Here is a 14,498-nt window from a genome sequence, read left to right on the forward strand (position 1 = left end):
GATGACACACATTGCCTACATATTATACATTCATAAGTGCACGGGCATTCAAACTCACACACAGGTGTACCTGCAATAAACACACTCCATATTCCGCTAACTACAATCATGACAAGCATGATCTCCGAACTACAATCACAACAGTCCTAGATATCTACAACTAAGTAAAGTGTGTGAGCATAACTTGTATTTTCAATTCATTTAGATATTCAATGCAACATCGTGCTTACACAATTAGTGCCTAAACCAAGGTTGCCAAACTAAGAAGCGGAAGCGGGAAACGATACGAGAAGCGGAAGCGAGAAGCGAGGCATTTTAAAATTTATACGAAGTGGGAAGCGAAGTTTCAATTTAAAAGCGAAATATGAATAAAAAATGAAGCAATATGGAATCAAACAAGAAACAAATAAAAACTAAAATAAAATTGATCATTCTTATATTTCATGATTTTTCTGTAAAAGAGTTAAATTTTTATTAAAATCTAACGATGATGGTTACCAATTTAAAGAAAGTACATGGAAAGTGAGTGAAAGTGTGAGAGAAAATACATGAAAAAGATGAAAAGAAACGTGAGAAAAGTATATAGTATGCATAGACCATGTGTATGAGAAGCATAGAAGAAGCGTGGGGGAATCGAGCTTCCCATGAAGTTTCGGAAGCGAGGAGTACCGCGCTTCCGAAGCGAGTTTCTGGGAAGCGAGCTTCCCACCTACCTAAGAAGCTTCCGGTAACTCTGGCCTAAACATGCTCTCTATAAGTTTAGTTAAGGTATCTTACCTTAATAATGTGAAGAACAATGAATCGAAACTCAAAAGACCGAGGAGTTTCGAAATCCGCAAAAACCGCTACCCAAGCAATACAACGAACCCTTCGTGTGCGATCACAAATGCCAAAAAACTCAAAAAATGTCAATTATAACAAGATTAGCCAAAAATAGCAAATTACCCTATAAATCATTACCAAGAGCCAAATAACACACAAATACACTCCAATAATTTACAAACTCCATCAAAAATATATTTAAATATAATATATATAGTGATTTATAGCCCAAAATAGATCTATAAATGCAAATTATACCCTGATTGGCTTGAATGAACAAATGAATATGTAAAAAAATAAATAAAAAAAATTCAAAAGCTATAAACACATTTCTAATTTAGAGATTAAAAAAATGAGTTCTTTATTTATTAATAATCCTTAAAAATTACGGGTTTTACATCCTACCCCCCTTAAAAGAAATTTCGTCCTCGAAATTTATACAATCATTTAAAAAGGTGGGACTATTCATCAGGTCATTGACCCTTCTTACCCAAACCATCTGGCGAAGAAAATATCACAAAATAAATATGAGTCGTAGGCATATTTTTAAGTTAACATCAACAACATTTCAAACATCACAAATCATACATATTGACACATTTCATATATGTGCATCTACAGGATTTAGAAACGAATACCTTACTTGCGACGGTCGTCTTACTCGCATCTCGTGGCCACTGTTACCAAACTGCTCTGATACCATTTGTAACGCCCCAAAAATTTTAACCTTAATTATAGTTCAAATATTGAAATTTTGAGACCAAATTTTTTTATTTTTTTTATAAGTATAAGTAAATCAAATCTTATAATGCGGAAACGATTTTTAAAAACGGTTAAGACTTTGGGCGCGGTTACACTAAAAATAACAATCAAATCAAAATGTACGAAATATACATATTTCAAACCACGTACAATATAAGACTGAAATATGAAGAGTTTCAATTTCATTTCAAAGTATGAAAAATACTTCAGTCTCTACATGATCAAGTACTTAAAACGAAAAGATCATGAATACCAAGATCGCAAGGTAAGAGTGGACCCTCGAGGATGCAGCTCGACCAACCCTTCGCTCCAACTACTTATCCTACTTTACCTGCATTACCTGTCCCCCATAAAACGGGGTCAGACTCGCTAAAGTCTAGTAAAGCAACTCAAACTCAAACTTAAAGAAAACATAACAAGCATTTAAAGGTAAAGATATATTATTCATCCATTGTCAAGTGATAGACAAGGGAACAACGTCCTATGAGTCATTCATTTCAAGCATTCGAACATAAAGCATTTAAAAGCATTTCATCACTTAATATTCTATTCAACCTTAACTCATGAAATAAAGCAATATCTATATGCATTCAAGTCATACAAGTTATCGCATAAATAAATATATATATATATGCATCTAAGACATTCAGATCATTGCATCATTTTCATACGCATTCATAATTCTTATAAACAATAAGTCAAATCACATTTGACTATTCCAACGCAAAACAGACGCACATACCTTATAAGTAATTTAGTTAGATATTCATGATACACATCAATCGTGATACATAGGTGTAATATATTTACTCAGACAATCATAATGCAATCATTTGCAATGAAACTATGTAAGCGTGATGTATCATTCACCTAATAAGTCAAAACTAGTCATTTGTAGGCATGATGTGTCATGCACCTATACGCTAACATAAGCGTCATAATCATAACCTAATAACAAGATCTAAAATCAATAAGGATCTGATTATCATATCTGAGTTCAATATATAATCATGCTATAATAGAAAAGCCAAATCTATAGATTCATAATGGGTTATCTCAATCAACTCAGAAGATCATCACAATTCATTATAACATTTCATTTATTCATAATAAAGATTTACAAAATTCACACCGGATCACTTAGTTTGGGAAATGTACGACCTCACAAAGAGTTACCGCCCTAGACGGATGGTCTACCTGTCTTGGACAATGCACTTCCTCACAGGAATATACCGTCTTCGCGGGTACCCGCTCTTTGACAATGCACTTTCTTACAGAGACTTACTGCTCTAGCCGGATTACCTGATCTGGTCATGCACACCCTCACAGGGAATTCTTTAGGAACAGTTCTTCAACGGGTACCATATCCAGTGAAAACTATTGTGATACATGCATCAATATAATTGACCACTCTCAAGGTCGATAGTCATCAACACGGGCATAAGCATGTATACAATCAAAGCATCACATCATACATCACTTCATATGGCATTAAAATTATAAAATCACACATTTAACCAATAAGGCTTTATGAACCAAAATTCACTATTGAACTTAAACATTTATTGCATGCATTCATAATTTCATTTCATGTGGCATTTAAATCATATCATACATAAACATATTATCCTACGCATCATATCATCATCACAAAGAACATTGCACTTCGTAAATTAAACCTCGAAGGATGTGTAAACAAAACATGAGTTCTATGCATGCATACGTGAACATGCACATTTCATAATACGAAGCAACTAAACCTCAACATACATAACTCCTACATAGTTCGAGATTTGCACACACGATAAAAGTCATATGCATTTTTCACCACATGAATCAATATATCACCTTAGATATAATTGTGTAAGGGTTGGTCAAAATCTCATTGACCATCCTATCGTACATCATACGCATATATTTCTCAAGCAAACAAGACATACAAGTTCAAAACAATTTATAACATTCTCATGCATTCTTCTATACAAAAATAAATTAGTCCATCATATGACAAGACAATATATATAACATTCACAGTATGCATCGAACACGACTTATACATATCCATAAGAGTTATATGTGCACCATGTATCAAATTCATACAAACACATAAAGCAACATCGTATGCGCAAACCAAAGTATAATGACACACATTGCGTACATATTATACATTCATAAGTGCACAGGCATTCAAACCCACACACAGGTGTACCTACAATAAACACACTCCATATTCCGCTAACTACAATCATGACAAGCATGATCTCTGAACTACAATCACAAGAGTCCTAGATATCTACAACTAAGTAAAGTGTGTTAGCATAACTTGTATTTTCAATTCATTTAGATATTCAATGCATCATGCTTACACAATTAGTGCCTAAACATGCTCTCTATAAGTTTAGTTAAGGTATCTTACCTTAATAATGTAAAGAACAATGAATCGAAACTCAAAAGACCGAGGAGTTTTGAAGTCCGCAAAAAACCGCTACCCAAGCAATACAACGAACCCTTCGTGTGCGATCGCAAATGCCAATTATAACAAGATTAGTCAAAAATAGCAAATTACCCTATAAATCATTACCAAGAGCCAAATAACACACAAATACACTCCAATAATTTACAAACTCCATCAAAAATATATTTAAATATAATATATATAGTGATTTATAGCCCAAAATAGTTCTATAAATGCAAATTATACCATGATTGGCTTGAATGAACAAATGAATATGTAAAAAAATAAATAAATAAAATTCAAAAGCTAGAAACACATTTCTAATTTGGAGATAAAAAAAATGAGTTCTTTATTTATTAATAATCCTTAAAAATTATGGGTTTTACATGAATATTGGTTTTAAATTGATTCTTTACGTAACCATAAAATTTTTTAAAACAATCAAATACTTTCGATTTGTGTTTTAAAAAGAATATCCAAGAGTGTCTACTATAATCGTCTACAAACACAACATAATAAGAAATGCCTCCTTTGGATACGACCAGTGCGAGCCCCCATACATCCGGATGCAATAATTCAAATGAATTATTAGTTATAAGATGTCTTGTTCCAAAAGGTAAAGACTTCATTTTGCCAAGAATGCAATCTTCACATGTAAAATTTTTTCTTTTATAATTTGAAAGATATGGAAACAATTGTAATTTGGTCACACTAGGATGTCCTAGTCTTTTGTGCCAAATTTCTATATCTTTATTTTTTCCAAAATTACAAAAAAATTGTTTTGGCAATTCAAGATTGTCCATAACATAAAGGTCTCCTCTTCTATGGCCTTGCCCAATCGGCTTCTCGGACTGGAGATCCTGTATTAGACAATCATTAAATGAGAACACTATTTTGCAACCATAGTCCGCAATTTGAGAAACCGATAAGAGGTTTAAATTTAATTTTGGTATTACTCTAATATTTGGTATGTGAAAGATAGGTGTTTTTTGATAAATACCAAAACTTTTGATTTTCAAAGATGTGCCATCGGCAATGGAAACACAAGATTCATTTAAGTTAAACTTGCATTCGGTCAATATGGACTCATTAGGGGTCATATGAAATGAAGCACCGAAGTCTAGGATCCAAGAGGTCTTACCATGATTGTAGCTTGTCGCTATAGTCGCTCTCGAATAAGGAGATTGAGCTTTGGGCATAGGTTGCAATGCCTCCATTAATTGAGCTAAGGAGAGCGAACCGATGCACTTGGAGTCATCCACTTCACTCCTTTCAACCGAAGCTACTCTTTTATCTTTATAGTCCTCTTTTCTTTGGGGACAAAAAGGCCTAATGTGTCCTGGTTCATAGCAATGATAGCAAATTATGATCACCCCTCTTTTCATAGTTATTGGGGTTTTTACCATTCTCATTTCTTACAAAATGAGGTGGTTTGTAATTCTTCATGTGATTTCCGGGCTTTGACACAGCAAGCACAGATTCTTCATCCTTAGAAGTGGATGGTCTTTTCAATCTATTTTCTTTAATAGTTAATTCTTCAAGTGTCTCAGCTATGGAATGAACCCCTCCTCTATGAAGAAGAGCGGATTTAGTTCTTTCAAATTCGGGCCTAAGCCCATTTATGAATTGATAAAAATGTTCCGCTTTGATTTGATTCTCGTGGAGCTCAACATCTTGTGGACAATGCCACTTTGACTCAAGAAGAGTCAATTCACCCCAAAGGAGATAGAGTGCATTGTAGTACTCCCTTACGTTTATCTCCCCTTGAGTCATTGTCCTTACTTTATTTTGGACATTACATATATGCGCAATATCATTAAGACTATACATGTCTTTAAGGTATTTTCATGCATCACTAGCGAAGTCAAACTTTACCAAACTAGAACATTTATGAATGTATACACTATTGATGAGCCATCCAATAATTTTGAAATGACTCATCCTCCATTCCTTCCATCTTTTCTCATATTCGAAAATGGCCCTAGCCATTTCCTCTCCTTGAAACACAACTTCTTTTCCATTCTCCAATTTAGTAAGGATAAGTTAGGGCTCTTTTTCGGTACCATCAACCAACCCCCAAAGTCCCTTTTGTCATATTTTATGTTTTACTATGGATGCCCACATCACATAGTTGGTGTCATTTAGGCGTACTGGAATGAAGACTATCACTTCACTCTCATTCTCCATTTATAACGAGAAAAAGTGAAGAAAAAGAAGAGGAAAAGAATGCAATACAAGACTTTTTTTAGATGGTCTGCTTCCCGATGCACTAATCGAAACTCTTGAAGTCCACGATCCTCATCTTTGATCACGATCTCTCTTCTAACAAATGCCCTTTGGAACACCAAAGCTCTAAAAACATGTAATGAAACAGATAGAATCCAATACACATGCAAGAACACACTTTCAATCAAGTAGAATACTTGATTGAATCACTGATCCACCCACACAAGGGTCTAAAGAATTGCTATTGCATATACACTCATGAAAAGGAGTTGAGTTTACAAGGGCCACTAAGGCCTATTTATAATACAAAGAGAAGCCATAGGGTGCAGCTCCATATGACTGTTTGTGACCGTTGGGGAAGCTCCGACAGCTATATGGAGTTGTCCCTTTCACAACAGTCAAAAAGAAAAAGGTGTAAAAGGCAAAAGTAAATAAAAAAGAAAAAGTAAAAATGTCAGCCCATTAGGGGGGCTGACGCCTATTGAGTAAAAGGATTGAAATACCCCTTATGGATATTTCAGTTTATAGTGGAGTATATATACATATACGTATATGTATATCTTATCATATTTTAACATTCTTATATTTTTCCTAGGGATTGAGATTGCTTACTCTCCTAGGAGATATTTACTTTCTGAAACCAAGTTTGCTAATGATATTATTGACATGTCAGACTTTACTGATGAAAAAATGGTGGATACCCTTGAAGTTATTAATGCCAAAATGAAGATTGATGATAGGACACCTCTAGATGATCCTACTCTGTATCGCCAAATGATTGGCACCTTTACTTATTTAACCATTATTAGGCCTGATATTGCACATGCAGTTCATACTGCTAGGCCAATTTCAACATTCTCCCACCATAGTTCACATGAGTTTTATGATGAGAATTGTTAGATATTTACAAAACTCTACCTTTAGAGGTCTTTTGTTATCCTCCTCTTCTTCTCTTGAGTTGATTGCTTATTTTCACTCAAATTGGGGAGGAGATCCAAATGATTGATGCTCAACTACTGGTTTTTTTGTGTTTTTAGGTGATTCTCTAGTGTCGTGGAAGTGCAAAAAAAAAAAAAAGTATCATTATCATCCACTAAAACTGAGTATCGTGCAATGGCTACTATAACATCAAAGATCGTTTGGTTGTGAAGATTACTTGAAGACATAAGCATTCATCTTCAGACATCCTCCAAACTGTGATGTGACAATAAGAGTGCAATATACATAGTCGACAACCATACATTTCATGAAAGAAACAACATATAGAAATAGATTGTCACTATGTGCGTGAAGAATTCCCGAAAAAGACCATTACCCTACCATATGTTACTTCGGAGTATCAATTAGCGGACTTCTTCACCAATAAGCTTCTGTCACCTAGATTTTATTTTCTTCTTGACAAACTTTCGGTTATCACACCGTAAGTTTGAGCGGGGTGTTAAAATGTATTAAATATAATTATATATATACTCAAATATATATATATAATTACATTTTATGGTATTTAGGGATATGAGTAGGGGTATTTTGGTCATTTCACATATATAATAGAGGTTGTCCACTAGAGACAGTTTAGCTTTTTTTTATATGATTTATTTTTTATGTCTTTTATGTAATGGTGTAAGGGCACTATGGTCATCATGACCATAGAGTCATTGGGATAGCTCCCAACGGCTATAAATATAGCCATTGGGACCCAACGACTCTTGGGAGCTCTCCAAGGCCATATGTTGTATATAAAGAGGGCCTTCCCTCTCTTTTGGTTTAATGATTCCTTAAGCATTTTGGAAATAATATTTATTTTTATATTGGTGTTCTTCCTCTCTTTTAAGTTTATGTTCTTGGCCCTTTTGAGGCTTTGGTGTATTTGGCCCATTAGTGGCATTTGTATTGGTGTATGCACATTTGTAGCCCTTTGTGGCATTGTTGTAGTGCATTTGTTGTTTCATTTCATGGGTAAAATAAAACCTTTACTACTACATGATTCCCTCTCTATACTCAAGTTATCTTTGTGTCATGGGGTTAATTGGTACCTAGGTGCCCAAAGGCCTTGGTATGTGTAAATATGGCATTTTCCCTACCAAAACTTTGACTCATAATGATATCTGTATATGCATAGAAATGCCTTTCGGTATAAATCTGGTTAATTGTAATGTAGAGAGGCCATAACTATCAATAAAATATCCATCACCTTATCAAAATCTTTTAGCGCTAGAAACATGTCTTGCATGGCCAAAGGATAACCACCTCTACCAGCACTATATTCACTAGGGAGGATGCCATGAATTGTAATCAGTGGCTGCAGTAGATCAACGAACAAACAGGTGTGCTGTGGTCCGGACAAGCTTAGACCAATTAAATGGATCTTGCCTATAAGTTGGACAGGGTGAACACACTAACCTAAACATTGTGTTGATCCAACCCAAAAACCTGAAGCTGGTCATTCCCATTAGAACTATTGGGCTAAATTGGCTTTCATCAAGCATGAGTTCTAACAGAAGAAGCCCAGTCTAAGAAACAAGCAAACAATCAGTCCTGAATATTAGGATAAACCAAAGTCCTTGAAAGATACGTAAGCTAGGCAGTTTGGTTGACAAAAGTCAATTCGCAATACTATGCTAGATGGAGTAATTTGATGGTAAGGTACACGTATGGACCATCTGAGGCTTTTTAGCTTTATGTTCTACAATTAATTCATGATTTCCAACGTGTAAAGAAATTTATGTAAATCAGCTAAAAGGCATAATGCAACACTCTGATCTGCTACCTCAGGTAACACATTTCACTTCATTTCTTTGATCTTCAAGTTTGGACAAAATCCCAATAATCCATCTTAAGGAGAAGATATTAGCATAACACAAACTGCTCTCAATTTGGTAGTCAGCAAACAACAGGCCAATTGAAATTTATCATAGGAAAAAATGACAAAAGAGACATGTTCCTTTATCTGAACACAAGGCATATTCTAAAAGCCTTCTCACATTCTAAAGAGAAGATGCACACAAAGACGGACGAGACCAAAATCCACTGCCCATTTAGCATTTTCCAATATTTGTTCGGAAATACGTGTTACTACTTAAGGTATAAATTACAAGCAGATATCGCTCGCCCAGTAAAATTCAATCTCTGACATTAACTTTCGAGTCATACAACAGCAAAACGTGAATAAATATTCCGTAGAAATACCCAAGAAAAAGCATTCCTCCTTCCCCAAATCAGAACTCATCAAAAACGAAACGAGGAAACAAGACACGAACCAGGTATGAACACATCAACAACTGAATTAAATCAAACAAAGATCAAATACACCATGCAGAAAAGTAAAGCAAGAGCCAAATATAACCTCAAATTTCCAAGAAGCAAAAGCATTCACAACAGGAAGTGCGTTCAGAAATCATACCAAACGATACCATAAGCGCCACGACCAATCGGTTGCAAGGGAGGAACGTACTTCGAGGAGACCTCAAAGAGATTCCCAAGAATATTGTACTGCACATACTTCCCACCGTGAGTGAGCACTCCCCTTGCCGAATTGGGATCCATCTCTCCCTTCCTTCTATTACCCAATGAATGAACAAAACAACCCCCCTTAAACCTTAAACCCCACAACCGATTTCCAGAATTGGGAAAGGAAATGGAAATCTAGCCATTTGGCACGTGGGATGGGAAGATTTGTATGGGTTTCAGACACGGCAGTGAGAAAGAAAGGAAAGCAAAGCAAAGGGAAGGGGAGAAAAGACGATATTTGGTGGTGTGCATTAATGGTGGCGCTTCTCTGTGACGTACTGCTCCATAATAGTCAACACGGTTGTGATTAAAACCAGGTCGTTGACTCGAATGGGAAGAGTTTGGTTTGGGTTGGTGGCTGGGTGTCGTTTTGTTTTCTTTTTGGGTCGACTATCTTGATGGATCGAAGAAGAGAGGAATTATTTTGACTTAACAAAACTCGGTCATCGGCTTGGCTCGGGGCTGCTCTGTGTTGGTTATGGGTCCAATGTGGCGAGCATTTGACCACATTGACTTCTACATTTTGGTGGAACAAAAGGGGAGCGGGCCTGGCCCCACCAAGAATTAACAAAAAAAAAAGACTATATATATGGGGGTAGGGGTGGCAATCGGGTCGGGTTGGCGGGTCAGCATACCTCAACATGAACCCCACCCATTTATTAAATGGGTCGACTGTGGCAAACACGAACCCGACCCATTTATTAAACGGGTAACTCAACACGACACGATTAACCTGTTTAATAAACGGGTCGGGTCGGGTCGAGTAAACGGGTTGGTGGGTCGAGTTCGGGTAAACAGGTTGGCAGGTCGGGTATGAGTAAACGGGTTGGCAAGCGAGTCAGGGTCAGGTAAACAGGTTGGCGGGTCGGGTTTGGGTAAACGGGTTGACCCGCTCGCCTAACCCGTTTATTAAACGGGTCAGCCGGGTTGGCGGGTTGGCATACCCCTAACACGAACCCGACCTGTTTAATAAACGGGTTAGGTGGGTCGGCCAGTTTACGACACGAACCTGTTTAAGTCAAACCTGAACCCGGCTAAGAAGCCGGTTGGCGGGTAGTGTCAGGTTTTGCCACCCCTAATATGGGGGATGTCTAATGTACGGATTGAGAGGGAGAGGAAGCCCTACCTCAAATACCTACCAATATTATTTTTTCACTCATTGAGTGAGAGGACATACAGCTCGTGTATATATATTAGAGAATCCTATTATTTAAAAGAAAATGTTATCTTCTTAATAATATCATATTTAAAATTATAAAACCTTACCATAACAAATCCTTAACTTTTCGCATTCTAATCCATCTTCAAGTTTCCTATCATAAGCCTTTGAGATCAACATTTCTTAATTTGCCATTTACATTAATAGGATTTTCAGACAAAGATGTTGACACTTTATTGAAAATACCATTAGCAGCCGCATACTAAAAAATATAACAAATATGACCAATTTACTATTTGCTTGACACTTTTGCCCTTTTGTTGCCTCAATATTGAGGCACTGTGTTCTAAACTCGAGAGGGTGTTGTGTGTTCTCCCCGGAACACAAATTTGCGTGTTCCGGTGTGTACGAAGGAATATTTTGGGACCCACAATAATTTGTATGTTAATGTTACCCACGATGACTTTATAATAAAATAACATATTAAAAAGGTAGATATGCTTTTGACGAAAATGTCCTTCCATATGATAGATATGTGTTGGACAAAAATGTCCTCCCGCTCCCCGTATATAGATTTGCACGCTCTGCCTTTGTTTTTAGCTTGTGTTACAACACATGGTCACCTTCTCATTCCTAGCTTGTGTTAGAGAGAAAACTTTTCTGGGTTCGTTCCTACCTCATGGAGATAACTATAAATCGAATGACTGGTTCGATCATTAGTGGGGGTCATAGGGGGATTTGTCGACCATCTCTTTGTACAATCTTTTCTTCTTTTTCATTTTCGTTAGGCAGTATGGAAAAAAGCAATGATGCACAAATATTCCAACAAGTGCCATTAAAGCGTGGTGAGTACCTTTCCATGTTATTGCAGGTAGATTTTATCGTTTTGACGGTTTGAAACTTAAAGATATTTGTAAGGCAGTGGGATCTGTTGACAAAAATGCTTGGTTACAGATGCGAGCAAGGGCCTCTACCCCATCCGGTATCGTCCATTCACTCAGTATATGCAATATAACGCAAATTGCTGTTGTAGTAAAATATATATCGATTTGTGAGATATTGTTTTGTTTGTTAATATCGATTTGTAATACATTACACTGAATTATCGTATGTCGATTTGTAAGATATTATGTGTTTTCTAGTGTCGATTTGTGAGATATTGTTTTGTTTGTTAATATCGATTTGTAATATATTATGTTGAATTATCGTATATCGATTTGTAAGTTATTATGTGTTTTCTAGTATTGATTTGTGAGATGTTGTTTTGTTTGTTAATATCGATTTATAATATATTATGCTGAATTGTCGTATATCGATTTGTAAGATATTATGTGTTTTCTACTGTCAATTTATGAGATATTGTTTTGTTTGTTAATATTGTTTTGTAATATATTATGTTGAATTGTCGTATATTGATTTGTAAGATATTATATTGAATTGTTGTATACCGATTTGTAATATATTATGTTGAATTATCGTATATTGATTTGCAAGATATTATGTATTTTCTAGTGTCAATTTGTGAGATATGGTTTTGTTTGTTATCATCGATTTGTAAGCTATTATGTTGTTGCTTTGATATTGTGATTCATTCAATTGTTTCTTTGACTTGCTTAACTAATCGGTAGTCATTGTTATATGCATCATGAATAAATCATAGTAAACGTATGTGCTGGCTAACAGAAATTGATATTGTGCTCATGACAGTGTTGAGCATATCGACTAGTTGCAGTGAAGATGATGTATCTCAATCGTTGGAAAGTCATAGATCAACGGACATCCGTACTATCGACACACCTGAAGAAGTGAATATGTGCACTAATGATGTGCATGATAAGAAGAGTGCAGGCATTGGATTCACTCTTAACTTGAATATTCCAGCAGACGAAATGCAATTCGATAATGAGGTAGACGATCATGACAGTGCCCTTGACAAGGGTGCAGACACCTTAAGTCTACATAATAGTACACTTGACTCTATTCCCGTAGAGGGAATGCAATTTAATAATGAGCAAGTTGCATACAAATTTTACAGTGATTATGTCTTAAAACTTGGCTTCAGTGTTAAAAGGTATTCTTGGGCAAAAAATGCACAAAGTGTCGTGGTGAAAAAGGCATATGTTTGTTCTAAGCAAGGTTGGAAGAAGCCAAGTGAAAATCCAACAAGGAGCAAGCCAGATTCAAGATGTGGTTGTCCATCGAGAATGGTGTTAAGAAGACTTCTGAATGAAAATATGCAATTCGTACTTTAATCAATGATCATAACCATGAATTAGCTGGTTCATTTATGACTCCTATGTTAAGGTCACATCGTAAAGTAACTGAAGTGCATGTTGTAATTGCTGAAATAGCTGATAGCGCTGGCATTGCACAAAGGAAGATATATAATTTGTGTGCGCACATAGATGGTGGTTGCGAGAATGTACCATTCACATCTATGAATCTAAGAAACCACTTGAGAAAGAATTCAAGCAATGACTCTGGTTTCTTTAGTGCAATGCAACTGGATGAAGATGGGTGTGTTATTAATATGTTTTTGGCGGATTCAAAGTCAAGAGTAGATTATGAATTCTTCAATGATGTACTTATTTTTTATACGACAATAAAGATTAATACAGAACAATGGCCATTCGCACAGTTTGTCAGAGTGAACCATCACTCATAGAGTTACATATTAGACGACACTTTTTTGTATGACCAGACGGAGGAAACCTTTGAGTGGTTGTTCAGAGTATTTACACAGGCAATGAATAGGAAGTACCCTAGAGTTATACTTACAGATGATGATCATGCAATTGCGGCTGCAGTGTCTCGTGTATGGTCATATGCACATCATCGCCAATGTTTGTAGCATATCTTTCAAAATGTAACAAAGAACATGGGACACATTTTCAATCAGAAGATAAGGTTTGATAAAAAGTTTAGAAAGTGTGTACTTGAGAGCATAGACGAGGTCACCTTTATGTCTGATTGGGAGCAAATGATTCAGATGTACGACCTTGAAGTCTGTGTGTGGTTACAACATTTATATGAAAACAAAGATAGGTGGGCATTGGTATATGGAAGATAATACTTTTGTGTAAGTATGATAAGCACACAAAGAGTTGAATCTATATATGTCACACTGAAAAAAACCTTGTATTCATGTTTAATAATGTTTTGCTTCATGGAATAGTATGAATTATTTATAGACGGTCTTAGACAAAATGAGCTTGAACAAGATGTGAAATGCTTCAACACCCGCCCTGTAACTTTGGGCATGAAAATATTGACGCGACCTGCAGATATGTATACACTAACTGTATTTGAATGGACTAAGAAAGATGTTATACAAGTCATGAATTACAATATAGAAGGATGTATGCAATATGAGAATATGCACAAATATCATGTTGTATGGGAGGGCGAAGAGCATCCAAAAAGGAAAGAAGCACATGTTATGTATAATGTTGATAACAAAATAGTTGAATGTACGCGCAAAATGTTTGAATTTAAAGGTATTTTATGTCGTCATACATTAAAGTCACTTAATCAAGAGAAGATATAAGAAATACCTCAGTCATATAT

General features: G+C 35.7%; 1 protein-coding gene across 2 annotated transcripts in view; it reads right to left on the minus strand.

The window, feature by feature from the left end:
• LOC149823477 (mitogen-activated protein kinase homolog NTF6-like) overlaps positions 1–10,012 on the minus strand; it is a 51,255-nt gene extending 41,243 nt beyond the window's left edge. Inside the window, exon 1 of one of the 2 annotated variants that reach the window (XM_090018859.1) lies at positions 9,666–10,012. In XM_090018859.1, coding sequence (XP_089874985.1) covers positions 9,666–9,808 — 143 coding nt within the window. In that variant the 5' untranslated portion in view covers positions 9,809–10,012. The remainder of the gene's footprint in view (positions 1–9,665) is intronic. The other variant, XM_090018858.1, reaches the window with a different exon arrangement.
• Between the last annotated feature and the right edge of the window lie 4,486 nt (positions 10,013–14,498).

Source organism: Nuphar pumila, chromosome 10 (genome assembly GCF_984573655.1).
Source record: "Nuphar pumila chromosome 10, dmNupPumi1.hap1.1, whole genome shotgun sequence".
Classification (NCBI taxonomy): Eukaryota; Viridiplantae; Streptophyta; class Magnoliopsida; order Nymphaeales; family Nymphaeaceae; genus Nuphar; species Nuphar pumila.